At 31.8% G+C, this 19,955-nt stretch overlaps 1 protein-coding gene across 1 annotated transcript; it reads right to left on the bottom strand.

Annotated features, from left to right (window-relative positions):
* Positions 1 to 11,065: 11,065 nt before the first annotated feature.
* LOC131849312 (cytochrome b-c1 complex subunit 1, mitochondrial-like) lies at positions 11,066 to 12,515 on the bottom strand. The gene has a single exon (XM_059199351.1). The coding sequence runs from the start codon at positions 12,498 to 12,500 to the stop codon at positions 11,100 to 11,102; it is 1,401 nt and encodes a 466-aa protein (XP_059055334.1). The 5' UTR covers positions 12,501 to 12,515; the 3' UTR covers positions 11,066 to 11,099.
* Positions 12,516 to 19,955: the final 7,440 nt, after the last annotated feature.

The following is a 19,955-nucleotide window of genomic DNA, read 5'->3' as shown; positions in this document are numbered from 1 at the left end:
TAAATGTGACAAAACTTGACCACTGCAGTCTGGAAAGTGGAATATGAAAATTGTTGTTGACACCACTCCATATACTTAAATGGTGATGACGCCAATATTCATAGTTGCCAAAATCAAAAAGTATGTATGTATATTCCTGTAGGTCTATATAGGACATTTCTAATATGTCAGTGTATTTGTTTTATTTTTTTTCGTATTTTTATGCAGGTTAACTTTCCAGAATGGGCACTACTGGATGAAAGTTTTCACTTTGTATATATTTTATTCTCTGCGGTATCAAAGCAGCAATAAATAAATAAAGCAGCTCTAGTATTCACATCTATATAGGCCACAAGGAATATAGAATGAGTTTCTGACCCCTCCCGATGAGTCTCTCTAACTATAATTATTTTAAGAAGAGATGCTAAATATATATATATTTAAAATACATGTCTAACAATATATTTTGACATTATATTTTTTATTTTTTTTGCCGTTTTGGCCAAGACTCAGCGTGTGTTATGACAGTTTACAGTCACGGTGTATTATTTTATTGTTACCAATTTCTATCAATTTCATGTAGGATAGAATTTTGACACTTTGTTACAATGATTTCCTAATATATATGTGAAATACAGGCTTGTTCATTATTGTTTTTTTATATAATTCAATAATTGATTTAAATATTTACATTTCTAATTAAAAATATTAGGATCTTACCAATTTTAAATTGGTTTTGACGACCTCGGTGGTATAGTGTTTAAGCATTAACCGTCTTATTTCGATGGTAAACTATTTCAGTCTGTTTCACCTATTAATTTTTAACGTTGTTTGCATTTTTTTTTCATGCCAACAATATAATTGACGAATTAGGTGTGAATTTTAAATATATCTCATATTATATTGGAATTAATACATATTTACAATATATTTTTTAAATGAAGAAATGTATCTTTTGATGCATACCTACTTTATTTTATATTTCAGAGCTGACTTTAAAGCATTATTCTTATATTTCTAGTATTTTTTATATTTCATATTTAATAATTAATTGTATTGAACATATTTAATATTCTATGTTCATATAGAAATCTATCTCTACATAAGCCTATCTCTTTATATTTATTAAGAATAATGAATAAGTACTTCGAAGGGGTCAGAGACATTCATCGTACTTTATATTTATAGTTTAAGCATAATATCTCATATGTTAATCTCTCTATATAATCATATTCTCAATATTAATAATAAGCCTAAAAATACAAAGATAATTATAATGTAATGAACTTTTGAACACCATGATTTTTCAATTTCTATATGCAATTTATAAACGTAAACTAACATAATATAGTTAAACGGGGCAGTGCGATAAATGTAGAAATACGTGGCGTTCAAAAGTTTATGATTGCAACAGGGTAGTGCTGTTGTGATGTTTTATGTATTTATATATACATTCCACCACGCAACTCCAAAGACTGTCATAATAGTCGAGTGTAAGTGTACATCCATCGCAACACCACTAAATGTGATGTATCTTTACGTGCGGCTTGCGACAATATTGTGTATATTTTATACTATATATTATTTAAAATAGCCATTTTAGACTTGAGAAATTTTTGTAACATGTAAATTCAATGTGATATAGTTTCCCTTTACATCGATTTCAGCCCTAAAGCGCCCTAAAGCGGGTTGATTTGCAAGATGTGTTTCTATTGAAGAATGAGACAAGAGAATGAAATTGCAGGATACAGAGGACATTTTAGTCCTACGCAATGGTAACACATGAGTGGTACCACCTTTGTGGTTATTAATGTGATGGCCGTGGTTCTGTTCATGTGCAAGCGACGGTTCATCAGGTGGGCTGTTAGCTTGTTAAATCAACCGATTCCAAACATTCCAATACTATGAAATATTAGTTCGGCCCGCGGTCGCACCCGCTTTAAATTTCAATAAAAAATGTAGCCTATGTATATTCTGATGCATAAGCTATATTACTGTAAAGTTTCATCAAAATCCGTTCAGTAGTTTTTGCTTGAAAGATTAACAAACATTCATTTTTACGAACTTTAGCGTATATAATATTTTTACGATTACTTATATAATATTGATCTAAAATAAATATTTGTTTGACAGCCATACATTGTAGTCGCCACATAATATGTTAAAATTTCAGAGTACTAATTGAATTTTGTCAATTTCCTTGCTTTTTGTCCCATTCTTCCTATGTGGGTCGGCACATGTCTCTTTCTTCTAGTGGTCATATCTGAGTTCACTGTCCAATGTCTTGCAATTCTTATACACAGTCTAAGTATATATCGGAGATATGCGATCGCTACTTCGTGACTCTTATTTATGTAAGAAGTTTTCAAACCGTACTTGTCTACATCCAACTAACGAACCAACGCCGGCTTAGCACGGATGCTCCTTACTCTGTAAGTTCTGTATACATATCTTGCAGACTATGCCGCTTTGTGGACTGATATTGTAATTTTAACTGTGAAAGAATTTCTCTATTTAGTGCAGTTGTTTCGGAGTTTATTTTACTTATAACAAAATCCACTGTCTATTTGTATAATATTAATAAAATTAATCAGTATTTAATTCTTTTAACATGCAGTATTGTCGTAAGTTGTTATCGTAAGAAAATGATTTCAACATACAGGGTGTGTATATGAAACTCGTACTTATAATAATAATTGTAGGCTCCATATAAAGTACGAATTTTAGATAAGGGACAGGAATGATATGTATATTCTTTATCTCCCTCATTCGATGTTTGATGTAAGTTGTATCTTCCACTGTAAATGTTTAAAATGTATCAGAATTAGTAATCAAACATAAGTCAATTATGGACAAGGAAAGCGTAGTTAAACTAGTGTGGTCCCAATGATTGGGCGAACGACGTAATAAGCGTATGGATTACTTATTTTGCTACATTTATTTAATAGAATAGGGCTGACATTCTATTGAAGGTATATTAACCTCAATTACTTGTATAACTTATAATTAGATATAATCGAATTTACACTTTGAAATTTATTAGATTTTAACATTGTGTATAGGATATATCTGTATCGATTTGACAAAGTTTCATTGCAACTGATGACGTAGTTTTATCGCATCGAAATCAGCACACCCTGTAGTTCCGCATTCCCACTGAACCGCCTCAATTAGACTAAAATAAGAATCTCATTGCGATACCCCGTGGCCAAGAATATATAAGATATATATATATATAAATTTAACAAGTACAATGAATCTAGGCAGCTAGTTCGCCCTAGAAGTAAGTTACGTTGCCATTCAACACAAATGTACAAAGAAAAAACCCCCTGTCCCCCCTCCCCATTCCCCCGATTCCCACATTTTGATTATGCTTAATCAAAATATAAGGTGTGTAATCACCCCCAAAAGCATAACCTTACAGTACAAATAATTGTATATTTTATCATCTACGTATGCTTTACTTAGATTTAGTTTTTTATGTTTAAGTATGTTGGAATTTAAGTTGGAACAAGTTATACGTACAGTTTAGTCCGTCAACGAAGTATATGTCGTGTAAGAATCAAAGAATTGGCCGTGTCATGAATTAGTCAGCCATTTTGTGAAACGGTAAAATTTCTTGACAGACGCACAAAAGTTAATATTACTGCGATATTTTTAATTTCAATAATGTTCAATGATTTTATTGTTTTATTATTAACATTATGATAACTTTTTTATCTTTTAACATTTAAGAAATCTACAAACGTTGAATATTATTATATTTTAAAATATTTGACCACAATTACGATGTAATTCAACCATTTCATGTAATAGTAACTACTTCATAATATGATCAATTGTACGAATTCACGACATATATACACAAATTAAAAGGGTCATTTACAAGTTGCTGATACGCTTCTTCTTAATACATTAAAATCATTGTTTACCTTTTCAATAAATATCTGGCAAATTAGGATGCGTGCGGTTTCGTTGTATCGCATGCTGTAACGTTTTCTTTAGAATTATGTTCTGTAATATTCTCGTTTCAAACAATTGAGTTCAAGCTTATATTTGTACTATTTGACAGTTCCTGTTACATACAGAATTGTAATAAATAATGTACAACTGAAACTATCAAATAGTACACTATCACTGGTATATTGATTTTATTTTGTTTCAGTTAACGAAATATATACAATATTCACAGTTTTGCACTCATTATTACCAAGCATTTCCCAATGATACCTTTCACATAGAAAATGATTAACAGCAACTAGTAACATGACCCTAAATATTATACAAGGGTTGTTATAGGTATACTAAGTAAATTTATACCTCAAATATTAAAATGACTGTTTATGTAAGATATCGTCCCTTTTGGTTCACCTTTTTGAAATTATTTTATTATAGATTTTTTTTCTACTAAGTGTATATTAGATGATTCCAATAGGTTACAAAAACTAATGTTAAAATTATGACCGGATTGAAGGCCGTGGCATATGTTGTCGGGACCGGCCTGATACTGGTGCGGTTTCGAAGCGTTAAAAAGCTTTAATGTAATAAAACTGTCCCATCGCTGCAAAGTCGAAACGTATTTAGTCATTAGCTCTCTTAATTGCATGGTGAACCTATGGACATGAATTCTTCTATTCGCGTATATATTTACCGGCGCGATGTTATGGTAAGATTTTATTGTAAATGTTATAGTGTATAGTGATTCCGTCAACGGACTCGCGCGTATGTTAACATTTTAATACCCTGTCTTTGAAATCGGTACGGTGAAGTGCTCAGTTAGTTTTTGATAATATGTAAAAGAATGTTCTGGAAGTGTTTTTTTTTTATTTATTAATTATTTATTTTTAATTGTTTTAATACACTTGTTCAATTAAAAATGTTCAAAAACAATGAGATTATTTATACAAAAAAATGTTGATTTCAGATTAATATACAAGTGAATCTAATTTATTAAATAATTGTAAAATTGCAAATGGATGTGCTAACATTATTTTGTGGTGGACATTGAGATGATTGCACCGCACCGTATTATAAGTGGGGTATAGGGTTGTGTGTATATTTGGTACCGCAAGTGTTCACCGCGTTCGCGAGGTGACGTTACGAAAATTATTTAGCTGATACGTCCATTATCGACGTATTGTACGATGGTTTGGGTAATTTAACAATAATATTAAGGGGTATATAAAACTAACAACTCTTTTGAAAAGTTAAGAATTATTATTCTACATTCCAATAGTGTTAAGTATGCATAATCAACCGATTTATATATAAATGTAACTAGATGTATAAGTTTTTCGTCTTTTTATTATTAAAAGGTCATAACAAGGAGATTATAGATATGTGTATGTAAGTTACATTCCATGTTTTGGTAGCTGTATAGTTTTTTTAGCATTTACTTTATTTTTTTACCAAATTTTTTTTATACCAATGGTCTTATATGTAGTTTACGTACTCCAGGGTGCAGCTAGGACCCCCGTTACGCAACCGGAGTGGATCCCAAGCGTTCTCACATTTTATATATAGTTATTCGGTCTAAATACTCAATTTGTGTGGCCAAATAGATTATTCTCATGTCTCTAGCGAGCGTTTATGGTATTACTTGCTAGATGCGTGGCGTTAGTTAATGTCTATGGCCAGCGGCGCGCGTCCCTCATTGGATATCTAGATTTGTCTATGGTGTTTATTAAGTGTTGTAAGGTAGGAGTGTCGCGCGCCCAGCCACTTATACAGGGTGGAGACATACTGTATCTATACATGTCTTTGTGATTATAAATTATACATTCCATTCGATTAAGACATTCCAAGTTACGAACAAAAAGTATTTCTTAGAGAATTGTGCTCAAATTTTTTTTACTTCTATGTATATTAAGTATATCCATGACATTCTTAGATATTAATGTTGTAGCTTTTAAGTATATATACACATCTTTTTATATGTGTACGAGACTACGTATTCAGTGGTCTATCTTTCTCTATTCTACTCGTATTCGAATTATGGAAACAATATAAGTATCCAATATATATCTAATCTAATATATGTACTTTATTGGAATGAACGTTATTCAGATATGTTCCAATTTCCCAACTAGCTCACAATATGAGAGTTACCAAACTGTTGTGGAAAATGGAATTAAAAGATAACCCATATGATTATAAGCCATTAATATATGTAAGTATTCATAAGTCTTTAATCAGTGTCTAGATTATTATAAAGAATGTATACATTATAAAATATGTATCTATCTTTTCCTAATAATGGTTCTAATTGGTGTTTAACTCTTATTGGCGCTCTGTCGGGATGTTTATATGTATAAGTATGTATATTTAGGGAATCGAAATTGAATTGAATTTAAGAATGTGTATTTTGACAATAAATTGTCATATTGGCCAGTATTGTGAATAAAGGTCGAGAATAGAATTCAAAACTGTAAGATTGGTAAAAACAAGGTTGTTGTACTCGTTTTTCGGGTTTCTGTACTTTCACAATTGCAGAAAGTTGTTAATTGATGTCAATGTATTGTTTGATCAGGGTCTTCTACAATAATATGATTGTATATTCATTATCTAACTGAAAATTTATCCAACATCCTTATTTCTTTTGTAGTATTGCCATGTGATTAATAGCATTCCCACAAAAGTCCGGTCTTAAAACTGTAAACACTAAATTCTCTTCTGTTTTAATTACTCTTGAAATGTAAATGACTATATATTATAAAAATAGTCCATTCTCGACCTAAAGTTTTCAACTTGCAGTGATATTCATACGTCCGGACGAGATGGAATCTCAACAAGTAAGGCTGCTATATTAACTTGTAGTGTGTAACGTGTGATAACAGAACGATAGTGTTGTGACTGTAATCGTGTAACTGGGAATGTAGATAGTGCCCCAAGAGGCGGTGTTGCCAGATCTCCCGATTTTAAGGGAGTTCTCCGGCATTTTAATGAATCTCCCAATTCTAAAATGATCCCGTTTAACGAATTGTATCTAATACAAGTTTTTTTATAGTAATAGATTATGTAACGTTTTAAATTCTCTAGATATGAAAATATATGTAATAAACATAAAATGTATAGGTACTAAAATTGAATAATTTATATTCGTTTCCAACGCTCGCTCTAAAAATTATGTTAACGACGGGGTAGACAATTAGGTGTAACTCAGTCTTGTTTATAATTTAAAAAAAAACCGTTTGTTTCTTAATCCACAAACTTTTTTCAATTTGTTTTTATTTTTGTATTTTAAGATATTGAATCTGGCAATACTGCCCAGTGTAAAGTAAAATGGAGACTAATAATACAGAATTGATGCCAATTTTTATAACAATAAGTATTCAAATATGTTATGTTTTCTTGTCGACGTTATCGCTATAAAAGATATAACTTATGGTACTACTGAACATAAATTTAATTATTTTTTGTAAGACTTTGGCTTCTTGTTTTTTTACACTATTTAGTATACTGTATCAAAATACAGTGAATCAACCAATTACAGCAAAAAGATAAGGTTTTTATATCTATCCCTACTTGATAGATTGGTATCTATTAGGTAAGGATAGCGATAAAAACCTTACCTTTTTGTAGTAATTGGTCTAATTCTTAATTTTTATCATTATCTAGTATAGTATATTAAAATACTGTGAATCGACCATCTACTATAACCTACTTAATAGATTGGTATCTGTTAGGTAGGTTATATAGTAAATGGTCGATAGGTAGGTGGTAGTGATCGATTCACTGTATTTTAATACACTATACTAGATAATGATAAAATTTTAAGAATTAGACCAATTACTACAAAAAGTTAAGGTTTTTATCGCTATTCTTACTTAATAGATACCAATATATTAAGTAGGGATGGTTATAAAAGCTTACCTTTTTGCTATAATTGGTCGATTCACTGTATTTTCATGCACTAAGTTCTAAAATAAACTTGACATTCAAAATGAAATTGATTCATTCAAATTTCTTGGCTTCAATTCTGTCTTCACAGTGTAAGCTCTGGTTACAAGTTAATCTTTATTCACATGAGCTATATTTTGCCGTAAATGTGGCGTGATTAGAGATATATGGACGTAGTTAATAAAGTTTAGTATAAAATTTAAGACTTGGATAAAAAACTTCATGACATAACAGTTTTACATTGCCTCACATTCAGATTGATGTGTATTCTATTTCCGTACAATACAAACATTTGTATTTCAGTTTGTATGTTTTATACCAAAAAATTACATTGTGTGACAGTGTATAATGGACACTGGAAAAACTGATTGTCATTATTTCTTTTGGCTTTCTTTGATTTGGTTTCAGCATATATGATGATGGAATATTAGTTTAACACTATTTAATAATAGTTGTGAGTGAAATCTCTATGTCACTGCCATTAAATAACGGTAAAATAAAGTCCTTGTGAAGGGGTATAGCTGATGACATATAGTGTGACAGCGACGGAATATGTGCGATGAAAGCGTCAATCTTTTGATAATATTATATTTATGTAATAATTACACTGTTGTATTTACTATTAAGAACATATTTAAACATTTTTGACGTCTCTTATAGTGATATGAAAAGTCTTGATTAATCAAAAGCATGTAGAATTAAGGTCGTATAATCGATATCAATGTTCTGATCAATGTGTCATTCTTTAATTATTGGTATTATTCCATTTGTTTGCTTTGTTCGCTGACATTTAATGTCACTTTTATTACAATAATTTCACTATAAATTACTCAGGTTGTATCCAGATTCTAATATAATTTATTTCGTACCTTTGCAACTGCTTTACATAGTTCTGGAAGTTTGTCACACAGTAGGGACCGCGTTTATACATAAACAAGTTTAAATTCACAATTTTGGACTAACAGAAATTGTTCACAATTTTTCTTTTATATTTTTGTCTGTGAGTATATACTTATTATCGTTTAAAAATATTTACAAAGGTGCTTTATAGCATTTACGGTCCCATGTGAATTTCTTGAGTGTTTTCTTTCCCATTTATGTATCGTCTATCTCTTTAATATCTTTTGGTGTTAAGGTCCGCACGTTGTTTGTATAGTTATCTCTCTTGCACGTATATGTATGACAAGATAGAATATACTACAGCGTTGCTCCTCAACACTATATAATGGCGAATAAGTCTCCGATTAATTAAGTAAAATTATTTTGAATTATTAAATTTGAGATTATTTTCTAACTAATTGTCACTGCAGCTACGGAGCGTTTAATTTTGTTTTATGCATAGAATACACATTTTTATTTTATTTACAACGAATTTCTCGGTTACCCTATATTTATTCAAATTTTGTAATGCTCTCTATATTATGATTATACAGTTATAAGTATGTGTATAAGATTATTTATTACCATTTCATATTACTACTTCTTTCAAAATATATGGTTTGTATGTAATTACTATTTGTTTGCCCTTTATACCGTAATAAAACAATGTATTAATTGATGCTATACATACCTTAAGTTGTGTCAAAATTATTATTATATACCTTTTACAAAAAACATATGAAATGAAATGTTACTGTTAATAGATTTTAATGAATAATTTGTTTTTGTCATATTACAGACGAGGGGTCTACAATAAATTACGTTACATTATTTTTTATCCCACCTTTTACAGCCATTCAGAATATAATAAATGAAAAATTTGTGTTTTAATACTTAAACTGAAATGTTTCGTCATAAAATCTAGGACCCCTCCCAGGGGTGGGAGGGCTACTACCAGGGTTGGAAGGGGTCCTAGATTTCATGATTTACACATTTGTACATCACCAATCACTTGTTATATAATGTCACGCTTTATCAACCCCCACACATTTCTAACGTATGACGTAATTTATTATGCCCCTGATTATTTTTTATAAAAACATTCCAAAATGTATTTATTTGATACATTTCATTTTAATTCTTGGACTGTTTCTCCACTTTGTAATATTTGAAATGAGGTTTTGGGTTTTAGTTTTTATGAATGAAGTATAATAAAAATATTTTCATGGTCATTATTCACTTCTACATTATAATAGGGCAATCGAATGTTGAAATTATAACAGAATTTTCCCACTGTACTGATTAAACTATGTCTCTCCTTTTATTGAGTATACTCATTGTATTTCTCTATATTTTTTTATATTAGCTTTACATGGAATAAATTATCATTTTGTACCATTTGTTTTATTGATAAACCCGTATTCCGTCGTATTAGCTATAGTTAAGTATTTTTTTATCAGCTAAATGAAAAGACCAAAAGTCGGCTGGTAAGCAGCTAACGTAGTCCACATGTAAGAGTTGTCATCATATTATTCAGTACCGTGTTTTCAACTTTACTTAACCCTGATCGACAGAGATTTTTTTCAAACCTATCGGAGGTAGAGCATATTGCTAACTTCCCATATTTGCAGGATTAACTCCTTGCACGGCAAACGTTTGGATTCGTGAGTATGATTGTTGATTGTCTAGCTGTTTTTTATGTTTATATCAGTACACAAGTTTTCATTAGTTTGGGACTAGATGGCACTGTGTGAATTGTCTTGAGATATAAGTAACGTCTAACCACTTGACAATTTCTTATTGACTGCTTTTGGTACACTCTATAACATGTTACGTTAGTGTTATTAAAAAAACAGGTTGCATGCGGTTTTTGAATATTTGAAAGATATAACTCACGTATTCAGGGCTGAAAATTGAGTATCGAGAAAGCTAGACACATGAAGCAAGACTACATAACTACGTATAACTTTCACGGTACTCACTACCTGAAGATAATATTAAATGGAATAATGAAACCAGAGATACCTTACAATCATCTATTTCTTTTACCAAGTAAATTGCTACAATTTTTTTTCCCCTTTTAAAAATGTGATATGGTTATGTAAGTTTTGACATTAAGCTACCGTATGTACCTTAGTGCTCAAAAATGGCAATGCATAATACCATCATTGTTACAATATCATAGAAAAATGATGTCCGTTGCACTGTATATATTATTTACCACTGTATCAGATGGGTTAAATTAGTTTACCATTCTAATCCCAATAAAAAAATGAAAGTTTGAATATCTTTCTAATTTTATTGTTCTTCGCACAAACAAAACCAATATTTTATTTAGTAACCTAATATCTCATCCAATACATGCCAGCCCTGATCCTGGTGTAATCTGGCAGACCTTCCGTCGGCCCCACTGCTGCCACCGCTGGACATTTGTCGTAAAGATACTTCATGCACGTTTCCCTCACATCCTTTGAGAGCACCTCGTCTATAGAACAGATTCTATCCAGCATCGTTGGTCTCACTCCATTGTACAGTACCCATCTTCCTATGTCGTGACATGCTCCCTTACAACTTTCCGTTTCAGAAAGGGTTTTAGACTTCAATAGTCTCTTCCCTCTCTGCACTTCTCCATCAGATGCCATTGTACATAGTCTCATCCATTCGTCTTGAATAATGTATAACATATTCTCTAGTTTTAGTGAAGGCGCCATGAATTGTACCCCCCAGAGACCTGTATCTTTATAGTTAATGTTTAGACATTTGTATGAATCGCACGAGTCTGTCGTAGACGCTACTCTGGCCACGTACGTGGAGTGGTCTATCCCGCCAGGCTGGGATCTGTCCCATCCACCAAATATCTCTGTTGCAACATCCATTACTAATTTGTCTGGATCGCAAAAAGAGGGACCTTCTACCGCAATAGCTACGTTTGCTACAGGAATGGAATCATCTCTAAAACGTACTTCCGATCCGGTGAATCTATATTCGCTGGAGTCAATACATTTAGTAGGTTCGAAATTGCACAAATATTGATTTGCCAAGCAAACCATTTGGTCATGTCTGAGCCCACCGACGGCGGCAAAAACAATTCTAGTTGGATCAAATTGTCTAGTCAAATATCTGCAAACAGTGCACTCGTTGAAGTTATAGAGATTCGTGCTCGGCCCCATAACAGACTGCCCGAGTTGCGTGCCCTGGAATGCAGTTTTGTGTAAATAGTCGTCCAACAGTTTGTGTGGATCTTTGTCGTGTTCCAGCATTTCGTAGTACACAGTTTTCTTTTGGACTTCCAAGTCTGCATACGAGTAGCAGTTATTGAAGATGCAATCGGATAAAATATCAACGACAACGGGTATGTCCTGGCAGAGACATTCGGCGTAATACGCTACCATTTCGCGTGTCGTGAAGCATTTGAACTTAGCTCCCGTATTATTCATCAAGTCTTCTAGAACGGTTTTAGATCTACATCGGGTGCTTTTGAATGCGATGTGCTCGAAAAAATGGGCGATTCCATTTTCGAAAAGACTCTCGTATCGAGAGCCTGCATCGAAATAGAGGCCTATGCATGCATTGTAGCATTCTCGTTCCTCAGTTGCGACGGTCAGCCCATTTGGCAGTTGGGTGACTTCTGTAGACGGAAGGTTCCGCAAGAAATTATGAAATGGAATTGGATAAGGATAATTTCTTATACTAATGTACTGTAGCTTGCAAACTTTTCTTAAAATGTTCACGGATTTCCACATTGGTATGACGTTGATAGTAATAATGTCGATAAAATAACAATAGGTAGTTATGGAAACGTACACTATAGTCTATGCTCTGTGCTATGGGACCACTAAATAGAAAAATATTCTTCTTCGAAAAAGTATCAATTTTATGGAGAGTTAAAAATGGTATTGTTATATGTATAATTAATAATAAGTTATTATTTTCACAATAGCAATAATTATTCAGTCCTTAGTCATATCAAAGGCTGATATTATATCATATCAAACATAAATACACTCAGAACAGTTCTCCAGTGCACCTATATATAGGGAATTGTATTTGGGATATCGTTTTATTACAAAAAATTCTCTAATAAAATATGGGAAGTGTCTAAAATATTGACTAGTTAGTACTTTACCGTAACTTTTCAGACGCGGTAATTTAATTCAAACGTATTTTACGTACACGGCGTTTTCATTTAAGTTATACGAATTATTTACTTCTGCAAGAAGTTAATAATTATAGCTTTCCTTTAATACATTATGTGAAGTCAGCAGGGTTTTTATCAACTGGTCCCAAACGACCCTATATAATCTGAGCTATTTTTGCACATACACCCATGGCTCATGCAGATGTAAAAAAATGTATTTAAATATCTACATCAGTTGCCTACTACTACCCATAACACAAGCTCAGTTTAGCTTTCGACTAAATGACATTGTGTGAATTGTCCTGGGATTATTATTATCATTATATAATATAAAACAAAGTCGCTGTCGCTGCCTGTCCCTATGTATGCATAACTCTTTAAAACTACGTAACGGATTTTAAAGTGCGTTTTATTAATAGAATGGTTTAAGAGGAAGGTATATATATATAATACATCTACTTTATAGTTCTATCTCATAGTTTCTGATAGACTGTTAACTAATCATTTACACTACAATTATATTGGAACAGTCCAACAACAACTCCCTCAATGATTTTCCACTATCTTTGCCAAAATTGCCTCAAAATTATTCATGAATATCCATTGCTTCGACGAGCTTAGGCCAAATACCCGTATTACATTTTTGGCACTAATATTAATGGATTTATGTGTTAATGGCTTCTAATCCCTTAATCCTATTACTATCCTCCCTTCACCCTACCTGCCAACTTTATTCAAAATTAATGTCCCTGTACTGTTTGGGATGATCAATAAATTAGTACATACAAATAAAATAGATATATGAACGATTTATTACTATTGGGCAGTTTGTATTTTCACAAAATTAAATATGTAATGCTGATCAACAGTTATTTAAAAGAGCAACAAGTAAGTTGTTTGTACGTTCTTTTAGTGATCTCTCTGCATTTTGGATGAGAGATAGAGTTAAAATAATATTATATGAGTATTAAAAAGTGCTTACTTTAAGTTTATATGAATAAAGATTACTTCTATTCTATTCTTTCAGCACACCCCTTACAGCAAAACTGTAAGGGTAAACAAAATATACCAAAGTGTACTTTTATATTCACGTCTATTACCACATATGGTGTAAACAGATGAATTGTCAACTGTAGACATTTTCTTCTCACTGGGTATATCTGATAATATTAGATTAAAGTTAGTTATCAAAATAAAGAAAGAAGAAAATTATAGTTTATTCAATAATATACACTTTACGAATAAAAATATTAAAAAAAAAATTGTGATTTCTCTATCGATGTTTTCATCAGCGAAGTGTCAATCTTTACATAGTATAAAAGTCGCTTTCGCTGTCTTTATGTTGCTGATTTTTTATTTTGATTCACTTTCATTTTATTCCAATCAATCATGATAGTGCGGACGCAGTATTTAGTAGAATCTACTTGTTTTAACTATACTAATGCTGTTGACCACAATTGGGCTTTACAGCTTCACCTACATAGGTGGTTGAAGAATAAGTAGTGTACAATGATAGAGACTCATTGCCTAATTCGAAGGGCAACGGGCGTGAAGATTGATAGCATAATTAAAGTTCTCTATGGATGTTTACTCGAGTTATATTTTGTAAATGTCTGCGTAGATACATTATTCTCGCCTACAACTACTTTGTGCTCAGTAGAATTACAGGATAAAAGGTATGATCTTACTATAGTCATCCAAGTAGGCAATGTTTGAGTGGTATCGCGGATGTCACATGTTTTTTTAATTACCGTGGTACTGTTCGTTTACCATACATAGGCGACGGTAACCACTTACCGTCAGATGGGCTGTCAGCTTGTCTGCCTATAAAATTCTATAAAATTGAAATATACAGGTACGCAAAAATAATGGAGTGGAAAAATAACAGGACCCTGTATGGAAGATATCAAAATTTTATGAGTTATAAACTTGTAACGCGGAATTGAGAATAACATAACGTTGTTTATTTCTATTTTGCATAAAGTATCAAGAAGCCGCTCCTTATTATCGCAAATCATAATAAAGTTACCGAGCTGCTTTAGCAATTTATAAATATATCATCACGGATGTTATTCTACATGCAGTAGTCAGTGTTATTGACAAACATATATACTTTCATACTACAGAACTCTCGGAATAATTATATAATAATAATAATCTAACATATAAAATTCTCGTATTTGTTACCAAACTTCAAATTCCTCTGAAACGGGTTTACCGATATTTGTAAATTTTTTTGTGCATATCGGATAGGTCTGAGAATCGGCCAATATCTATTTTTCATATACCTCCTCATGTTTTTTGTTTGTAAAAATAGTCAAATAAACCAAAATAAAAAATTCAATAAACCTTTCTAGAATAAGAATTACAGAAAACCGCTCACACAGACACATGTTGGTGAAGCCGCTACTCAGATTAGCACGCACAAATACAATCCAGACAAAAAAATCTAAAAAATAATAATTATTTTTGGTTTTGTTTCATTGACACAGTCCTCCGATATAACTTTTTTTCATTTATTTCAGATAGCGATCAATTACATTTCTATTATAGTTACAATTATAATTATTGTAGTTACAAATATATATACTTTTTGGAATGGAGAATTCATATCAAATCAACAATCCATGCCAAGAAAATATGCTGTATTTTGGCGATTCATAAAAAAAAAAAATGTACCATAATAAAATAATAAAAAAAAATACAGTTAAGAAATGACTACTTCAATATAAGGGCTTTCATTAAGAACTAAGCCGTTGATTTATTACTATTACAGCTGAAAATTAATGTCTTTGGCGAATAAGTATTTAGAAACTTCAAAAGCAATATTTGAAGTACGAGTAAGTACATAACGTATGAATGGAGTTGGAAAGTGCAATCGGCTAACAAATTTCCGCGGTAATAAAGTTTACCGGCATGTTGCTGCTCTAAACTGAAAATCGTCATAAATGTATCACGAAATAGGTAGAATATACTTGATTTTTTTTCTTGTTTATTCAAAAGGTGAAAAAGAAGCAGCAGGAACTTATACAGAGCAGCATCACAGACATCTTGAGACGCTAGTGGTACCACTCATGCTAGCTTTTCAAGATGTGTTTCGGTTGTAGGATGAGTAAAATATCATGTCCGGAATGTGAACGCATGAAGTGACATGGGTAACCACGCAAATGACTTTGTCCAAAGTCCACTTTGGTTAAATGTATATGAACATAGGAACATATTTATACATTTTGAGCATACAAAATTCTGTTAAAATATATCTTTTTTAAATTTGTAATTAATAAATATACGATTTCAAAAATTAATGTGTATCAATTAAAATTTCTGTGTGCGATTTCGTTACACTGCACATTTAATTACACAATAATAATTGAAAACTCAAAAAGGTCACTCAGTTTAATATTAAATTAATTGGTTATTTGCTAATTAATAGTGAATTTTGTAATGTTAAAATGAATAAATGAGCACACATGATATATTTGATTGTACATGAAATAGTTTTGGTTATGACTTATTGATGCGGAATGAAAACAATGTTGATGGTGAACGAGTGTACAAATTGGTTGCCGGTCGTGAGAACACTGATAACAAGCCAAGTCAATTCGAGTAACGGCTGTAGGTTCTCTGCTATATTACTTTCAAGTATACCGCAACGAAAACGAAATATGAGCATGTCGAGTGTTGATAATGATTCTGACCACTACATTTGAAATTACAGTTGTGAAGGTATTTTATTATTACACATTATCACAGTCACAATATCTTAATCTTTCTTAATTAATATTATAAATACTAGATGTACCCGTGACTTCTCGCGCGTGGAATTTGACTTTATTTTTCTAAAATGAAGGTAGTTACTCCTTATTACATCAGCTATCTGCTAATAGAAGTCCCGTCATTTCAGAGATTAGGAACAACAACAACCGGAACAAACAGACAGACAGACAGATAGACAAAAATATTATAATGAAAAATGTTATTTGGGTGTATATACCGTATTTATATTCACATGCATGCAGTAAAAAGTGGTTATTTAATATTAAAAACAGACACTCCAATTTTATTTATATGTATAGATTAAATGTCTTTATTTATTGGATGTTTGTTACTCTTTCACGGAAAAACTACTGAATGGATTTTGATGAAACTTTATAGTAATATAGATTGCGCATCAGAATAACATAGGCTATATTTTATATAGAAATTTATCGCGCGTGAAACCGCGGGCACAGCTAGTTCACAATAAATTAAATGATAAAATATCAAACTACGCAAACGTTAATCTGTTAAGGTTAGCCCTCTCGAGGGCAACTAATGCTAAGCTTAACGGGCTCAAATTAGCACTCAATCATATAAAACCATAATGTCTACAACTAAACAAGTAAAAAAAAACGTTTTCTTTTTATATTGTTTATTGTATTGTTTGTTACAATATTTTTTAAATAATTTGTAATAGTTATCTTTTAAGAGTTCCTACAACGCAGTCATTATATATCCTGTCAATTTAATACAGCTACTAAATACAGCTTAGATTTAGTAAAGCAAGATTTCTCAAAGTAAAGTAGAGGTACCTAATACTTTGGGTATACCGGTTAGTTATTATGCGTAATTACTTCTGTATAAACTATCACTTTCACTAAGGTAGACTCACCTTAAGTGAATAATATGCCATTTTTTTAATAAGACATACACATAAGAAATATCGATTGATTAGCAGCACAACATTAAACATTAATTTCCTTTCTACGTTTTCTTGTCCTTAAATTTAATCTGATTGTTAAGTAACATCATTGAGTCACTACCAAATAGAAGTCTATTTGGTAGTGACTCAATGGAAATAGCATATAAGTTTGAACAAAGTTCCACCGGAAAACCATTCCATCATAGTCTCATTCAATTTTCTAATACCAAAACTACATTGAAAGATCGATTGCTTGCGTTTTGAGAATAGTAAATTTAATAAACCAAGAATTAATTCAAAGTTTTTTGCGTGGGCTCTATTTGAATTTTATCTCTGACACATTTCAGCCACCCACAATGTAGCTTTTTGTCAGCTATACTTCGATGGGAAGGTGAGGAAAAGTAGTGATATTACAGGGTGAATGCCTCCGCATGATGTCTTAGCCCTCGGGAATGGTAATGCATTAATCAAATTAAATAAATTTATGTAAGTCTAATAAAGTAAGTTCTCGAGTGGCGACCGCGGACCGGAAGACGCAGAGTGGGAAGGCTGCCACCAAGGTGGACCGACGATGTGGTCGAAATCGCTGGAAGCCGTTGGTTGCGAACAGCGCAGGACCGATCGACGTGGAGATCTTTGGGGGAGGTAATTGTTCAGCAGTGGACGTCTCCCGGGCTGAAATAATTATGATGATGATGTTTCAGATATGATATGTTAAATTTAGCGACAGCCTATATCTAAGCTAAGACAAACTGACAAGAATCGCAGGTTATTCTTTTCAAATGAGCCCAAACTTTTCATAATACAAAAGATTCATTTTAACTTAAATTAAAGACAAAGTAGTGACCTCCAGCATATACAGCAGTATTTTTATCGAAATGAAGTATTGTAACCAGTAGCCGGAACCCGAACGGACTATACATGTGTAGAAGTTATGTCCGTACATACATGAACAGTACGTTCATGTATGTAACCGACGCGACGGTGGCCATCTACCATCAAGTGGTCCTTAAGCATGTGCGCCATTTTAGTAAATAAATAAATTGCGAAACCCTTTGTATTTGTAAAAATAGTCGAAACGATTTGCAATTCAGATTATGTATTGCAGGAGGGTCCGCCCAATGTTTTGTTCTTCGGAGAACAATGGCCGTTCCAGGTAACCTCTGGGATTTTATTTTGCTTTGTTTGCTGTAGCTGTGAGTGCCTATGAGCGGCTGACTGGTCGCAATCTTACAGTTGACATGAAATACAAGTGGTTTGCTTCATTTTCCTAATTAAAGTAAACTAATTAATGTTTTCTATTACTTATGAATGGTATTATTAAATATTTACATAATATGAATACCTTAAACAAAAACTTTGTAGTCCTTTTTATGAAAATTACAGGAACTGAGGAGAATGCAGTTTTGGCACCTTGGAAGTTTATTCCATATAAACTTCCACGGTAGTATTTTTAGTATTTTTTTAATAAATCTTAAATATATTACATTCTTAAATAACAACATTAATGGAAATGGTGATTACGTTAGTGTTATATATATATACGCTGACGGATCACCCAAAAATGTTAAAGATTACATTAGGTCACTCAGTCCAGTATCCAGACAAACATATTAGAAATTAAGAACAGTCTCGCTACATAAGTACTAACAAACCTAACCTCTTTCTTTCTTTCTTTCTTTCAAACCTACTATTAAGCCACAACTGCACAATTAGGTACCAGATAATTACAGTAGACAAACAATAAACTTTTATTACAAAATCAAGTCCACTTCATCTCGGATAATGTAAGAAAATACTTCAAATCGTCCCTAAGATTTGGCGTTGAAACAATAGCTTCAAAATGAGGGCGCCCATAAACAGAAATGTTCCTGACACCATAGCAATTTGGCTACAGAATTGTGGGCAAAGTTTTTAAGAACCTTTCATCTTCACGGACGAAATGACTTAAAACTTGACCCCGGGTACGGCGAGGTGTATTTTATATTTAAATTCATATCATCTCATTATGCAAATAAGCTACAAAATGAGGCATTCCGTGAGGCGCATTAGATTTAATGTTAGTTACTAAAAAGTGGAACTTATGAGAAATTTTGCACACAAATTTAGGATTTTCCTATAGATAGTTAGATAATTATGTTATACAGTTGTTAACAATTCTCATTTGTAATATTTATAGTTTTTCGATTGTGTTTTACACATAATTAACTGAATTTGAATTTAAACTTTTAATAAGTTATGTATGTATTCAATAATCGTGTAGCAATATTTAGTTAAAAGTCGATGTCATTATTTTATGTTACCTTATATTTTATAGGTAGTTATTTTTCTTATTACATACATCTTAAAATATATTTTATATATATTTTAAATATTTAA

This window comes from Achroia grisella, unplaced genomic scaffold, assembly GCF_030625045.1.
Source record: "Achroia grisella isolate CSIRO2021 unplaced genomic scaffold, CSIRO_AGI_Agris_v1 utg640, whole genome shotgun sequence".
Classification (NCBI taxonomy): Eukaryota; Metazoa; Arthropoda; class Insecta; order Lepidoptera; family Pyralidae; genus Achroia; species Achroia grisella.
This window is presented reverse-complemented; position numbering and strand designations above follow the sequence as displayed.